General features: G+C 31.9%; 1 protein-coding gene across 1 annotated transcript; it reads left to right on the top strand.

The window, feature by feature from the left end:
- Positions 1-1,308, top strand: LOC109797848 (transcription factor bHLH106). The gene is made up of 2 exons (XM_020357999.3): positions 1-299; positions 407-1,308. The coding sequence occupies exons 1-2, from the start codon at positions 69-71 to the stop codon at positions 845-847; spliced, it is 672 nt and encodes a 223-aa protein (XP_020213588.1). The 5' UTR covers positions 1-68; the 3' UTR covers positions 848-1,308.
- Positions 1,309-6,000: the final 4,692 nt, after the last annotated feature.

Genomic DNA, 6,000 nt, shown 5'->3' with positions numbered 1-6,000 from the left:
GCACTAAAACTGAAACTGTACCACACTAAGACCCTTCTTATTAACCCCTCCCCACCACCTACCCTATCATGATGCACCACTTTGCTATGGACAACTCTCAGCATCAGCATCAGCATCTCCTCCAATTCTTCCACACCACCCCCTTCTTCCAATCTCCCCCCCACACCACCACCTCCCACCAATTGCAAGACAGAGCCCTGGCTGCCATGAACAACCACAAGGAAGCTGAGAAAAGAAGGAGGGAGAGAATCAACTCCCACCTCGACCACCTCCGCACTCTTCTCCCTTGCAATTCCAAGGTTCTCTTTTTACACTTTAATTGCCATTTCCCATACCAAAACTCTATTTGCAAAACGTTTTACCAACATAACATAACATAACATATCATATAATTCATTCCTTTCAGACAGACAAAGCTTCGCTTCTCGCCAAGGTTGTCCAGCGAGTCAAGGAGCTCAAACAGCAAACCTCCCAAATCACTGACCTCGAGACGGTTCCCTCGGAGACCGACGAGATCACCGTGCTCTCCACCGGCACCGACTACGAAGCCGGCGGCGAAGGGAGGCTCATATTCAAAGCCTCTCTCTGCTGCGAGGACCGCTCCGACCTCATCCCGGACCTCATAGAAATCCTGAACTCGCTTCACCTCAAAACCCTCAAAGCGGAAATGGCCACGCTCGGAGGAAGAACGCGCAACGTTCTCGTCGTGGCTGCTGATAAAGAACACAGCATCGAGTCCATTCATTTCCTTCAGAACTCCCTCAAGTCCTTGCTAGACCGTTCCACTCCAACTGACAGGTCAAAACGACGCCGTGGCCTAGACCGAAGACTAATGCCTTTAACATGACACCCCATGCAAATGCACGTCTTACAAACATCACTCTTCCTACATATCTTTCCTTCATTTCGATTTGCTACCACAACCACAACCCCCAACATACCCTATTACATTTCTAAGCCTACAAAATTTTGTTTAAAGTCTAGACAACTTGGTTAAAGTTGTACAAACCACTGTTACTTTTGCGAGTTTTGGTTATGGAAAGGGAAGTTAATTAAGATGGATATGTATTACTTAGGTTGTTATTATAGTACGTAGTAGGTACTACTTAGGTATAGCTAGGGTTTATGTGATGTCTGCATGGGAACCAGTGTTGCATGTAAGTAGGAGGGTAAGAATCTTAGTGGGGTTTTGTTTAATTACGTGATGTGCAAGTTGAGGCTAGGGAAAGGAGTCTGTCTGTTCTGTAAAAGCAATGCTTCTGTGAGTTTCCAAGTTGTAGAAAATGGCATATTCCTTTCTCTTTCTCATGTCCTTATTTTCTTTATCTGATGTATATATATGTGTTTTTCCTTTTACACTGATTCTAAAGAAAGAACTGGCCGGTGGGTTGGGAAGTGGGTTTTGGGTTGGATTCTAGCTCAGGTATGTTGCTGTAATGGGATGCTCAGGTTTTAGTTACAGTGCTATCTGCTGGTGTGTGTGTGACAGTGAAATGACAAGGGGGTTTTGGTCCTGGAACTGCAACATTGTGTTGTGTTTCCAAATTTTGCTTTTGGGGGAGAAAAAGGAAAAAAAAGTCTAGTCACTGGTCGGAGAAAGAGAGCTACCTCTCACTCTGGATAAATGCTAATTAAAACCCTGTTTAATTTAATTAATCTGAGTGCATAATTTCTCTCATTATTTAAAGGCCGAATCAATATATTGATTAATAAAAACTTGGGGAAGAACTTAGTCTTGCCTGCTGCTTCAGATGTCAGTGTGCAGAAATTGTATTGCGTTTAAACTTTGATGTCAATTTTGTTTAGTAACATATTCAAATCAAATGATTCTATATTTGGATAGATATCTGATTAATATATATGTTATTGCTTAATGCTTACAAGTGCAGCTTCACTATCTGATTTATCTAAATAGTTCAGCACTGTAAGTTTGGGAACCGGTCGAGAAATAAAAAGAAACACTATAAGGATTTAAAAACTATAATTATAAGCTTCTTAAAGTCATATTCAAAGATATAGAGAATCACAGCAGGGGTGATGTGAAACCAAACGCATTATTAGTTTGGTCAAGATTTGAGTTGAGGGCGTCAAAAAGGTTTAAGTTGACTGGTATATACTTATCTACTTTATATCCTTAAGCCATATCTGTAAACTTCATGCCTTGCAAAGCTCCTACATATATGGTTTGGGACATGAATTAAATTAATACGAAAGTTTATTCTGCTATTCTAGATTCTCATGTCTGAAATTTCAGACATATCTAAATCTAATTGGACGGCTCCATTTAAGAAGAGAAAAAGTTCTTTCGGCTCAAAACCTTAATTAAAGAAAACAATGACTTTATCACTTGTCCGTTAATCCTATAGTATTTAAATTCATGATTACAAATGTTGCAATTTAAATTATATATTGAGACGATTTTGGGGAATTAATTAACCTCGGTGATTCTCCCTCACTCTCACACACACCAATGATAATAACTAGGAAAAAAAAAGAGACTCTATACTTCTCTACTTTATTTTATTTTTTTATTATTTTTTTTTATAAACAAAATATAAAAGAAAGAAAAAAGAAGTTAACAAAATTAAAGTAGGTAATTGACTGGTAAAATTTAGTTATCATATGAAAAAGTGAGAGCAGTTAATACATATTAGAGATAAATACATCTAAAAAAAGGTAGAGGCCGCTGTTATTATATATTATTATAGATATTATAGATTATAAATACTAATTTGAATTAATTAGGTATGTATGAGTTTGACTCATTTATATACAATTCTACTTCTCACATCTTTTATATTTTATAAAGAATACTTGTATTTTTCAATAAAATATATAATATAATTTATTTTACAATAAAAAAAATCACAAAGAGACGAAAAAAATATATGAAATAAGGTAATATAATAAAAGAAATAAAAAGTAAATAAGTTTTTTTTTTCTACATCATTATTCAATCACAAATTTTCCTGTACAATAAATTTATTAAATTTTATAATAATTATATATTTTAAAAGTACTTTTTATTGGCATTGACGCATTAAAAATTAAACTCATTTATCCATTATTATGTGATAAGATAAGAGAGTAAATAAAACATAAATGAAAAAAAATGCGAAATTAAAATGATTGTTCCCTATCGGAAAACTTGTACATTCTCTTGCACGGCCATTAAATCTCTTTCCTATATCAAATCAATGTCTTGTGGCGGTCGAAAAAGGAGTGTGACTCACTAGCAGTGTCCTGCAATGATCGTCCAACGTACAAAGAAATCAGCAGATACGTAAAGCTTCACGTTGCATTATTGATTATTGTTGTTGTTTTCTTTTTCTTTTTCTTTTCTTTATCCCGGACACAAATTTAGCTTTTTCTTTTATGAGTCCACCTAGTTTTGGCCTAAAATATTTTTTGGCCTTTAAAAACAGAGAAAAATTCACCCAATATTAATCTATGATTTATAGCCTTTAAAATAGATAAAAATTTGAATAATATTTTAAAATTGATAATTAAAAATTAATTAATTTGCATATGTGAGGTGTGAATTCCATTTTCTAACCGAGTATATATATTACCATAATATATAACTTTTTTTTTTCTCACTTAGTCCACCTAACTCCAGCTTCGAAACGATTTAAAAGCCTTTAAAATAGACAATAATATCATATATGATTGGGAGTTTAAAGGATCAACTGAAAAAGAAAATGGTAAGTCTCATGATTAGCTAATATATAAGCAAAAAGCCCTGCATTTATGCATTTTCCATTCTCCTTTTTTTTTTATTAACATGAAAAAAAAAGATAGGTTGCTCCTCATCAAGAATCTATAATTATTTCAGACATTTTTTTTATTATATAACTTGAGATTGCTTATAAATATATTTTAAATAAAAATATTAAGTTTTAAGCCATTAAAAAATAAACAATTTATATCAAATAAGTTAGTCATTTAAGTACATAAAAACAATGTTATTAAGATTATATTTAATTGTGGACATCCACTTGTCTAGAGTCTTTATAATGACTAATTTTTTTTACAATGTTATAAAATATTTAACATTATGACAATAATTTTTTCCTTCAACTTGATGTATCATTATTTTTCTTTATTGATTGACAATAACTATTACAATTATTAATATACATATTAGGGTTATGGATAGGGTTAGTATTTATGGTTAATGATTTGTGGGTTTAGGGTTTAACTGTTTTTGGATGCATAGTTTTTAAGGTTTAGGTTTTACGGTTCTATGATAACAATTTATGGTTTAAGATTTTAGCATTTTAGGATGTATGGTTTACAATTATGATTTTAGGGTTTAAGGTTGTAGTATTTTAAGGTGCGAGGCTTTTAGGGTTTATGGGTTATGATTTTACGATTAGTGAAAGGGTTAAGGTTTATGGTTTTAGTGTTTTGGGCTATAAGGTTTATATATGATTCTAGGATTTGGATAACATTATAGGATTTAGGGTTATGTATATGTGCTTATGGTTTTAAGGTCAATGGATTTTAGCATTTAGGATTTAAAGTTTATGTTTTAGGGTCTAGGGTTTGAGTTGCAACAAAAAATCCTAAATCCTAAAAGCTCGAACCCAAAATCTTAACCATGAAAAGTAACCATTTTCTTAATGTGAAACCCTAAACACTAAATTATAAACTATAAATCAAAAATCTAACATTATTGCTAATGTTAAACCTTAACAGTAACCCTAAACCCTAAATAATAAGTCAAAAATCATAAAATATAAACCCTACTACACTAACCATTAACATTAATCCTTACCCTAAACCTTAAAACCCACAAATCATATACCTTAAACCATAGACCCTAAACCCTAAAAACTAAACCATAAACCATATACAATAAACAACATTCATAACCCTAAACCATACTCCCAAAACCCAAAATCCTAAAATACAAAATCCTAAACCCTAAATCACAAACTTTAAATCATAAAAATAGCCATAAATCATAAACCCTGAAAGTTGTAAATCTAGTTAACCATAAACACAAACCATAATCATAAATCCTAAACCATAAACCTTAATCATAACCCTCAACATTAACCCCAACCTTAACACTAAACCTTAATCTTAAATCTAAACCATACACCCAAAACTCTATACCACAAACCTTGAAATCATGAACCTTAAACTCTAAAACACTAACCATAACCCTAATCACAAACCAAAACCTCAAACCCTGACCCTAACCATTACATACCCTTGCATGTAACCATAACCTTAAACACTAAACCATACAAACAAAATCTTAAACCTTAAATCATAGTCCATAAACACTTAACCCTACTTAACATTAACCTCACATTAAATCCTTAAACCCTAAACTAGTTACAATGATGGGACTTTCATTTGAGTATAATGATGTGATTTTCACGTATTAAATTAGTTTATACAAGAATATTATTATAATAAAAAATAAAGAGAGTGAACCTATTAATTATGAAACCCACACAAAGTGAATAAAGAACCATAGTTAGGTCCTTCTTTTGAAAAGAAATATATATAATTTTTTAAATCCTAAATGACATTGAGAGACCAATATAAAATATATTTAAAAATCCAAAAAGAATCCCACATAACCATTTTACTTCAATTTCCTCTACTTTTATTCAAACTTTTAGGGTTTTACCCATTCCTTTGTCCAAATCAAGCTCTAACATGCTCCTAAATTTTCTTTACAAAGTCTAAATTCTTCAAGTTCAAAAGTTAGACCACCCAAAAAAAAAAGCTAACAAGTTTTAATTGATAAAATTAAAAAACAATAGTAGAACTACTCTTAATTAATATTAAAATACATACAAACTTACATGAAATACTATTGAAAAATTGACATGGAGTATGACATAAGAAGTAGTTAATTAGTCACTAAAGGCTATATTAGTTTTTGCATATATAGAAGAAAAAAAACATCATTACAATTTTATGTTTGCTAATTGCAAACAAAAATACATAGTTAGAGTTAACTAGATGTAATAATCT

The sequence above is a fragment of the Cajanus cajan genome, chromosome 6 (assembly GCF_000230855.2).
Source record: "Cajanus cajan strain Asha chromosome 6, NIPB_CcT2T_4, whole genome shotgun sequence".
NCBI lineage: Eukaryota > Viridiplantae > Streptophyta > Magnoliopsida > Fabales > Fabaceae > Cajanus > Cajanus cajan.
The sequence above is the reverse complement of the archived record's forward strand: the minus strand, read 5'-3'. Positions and strand labels throughout refer to the sequence as shown.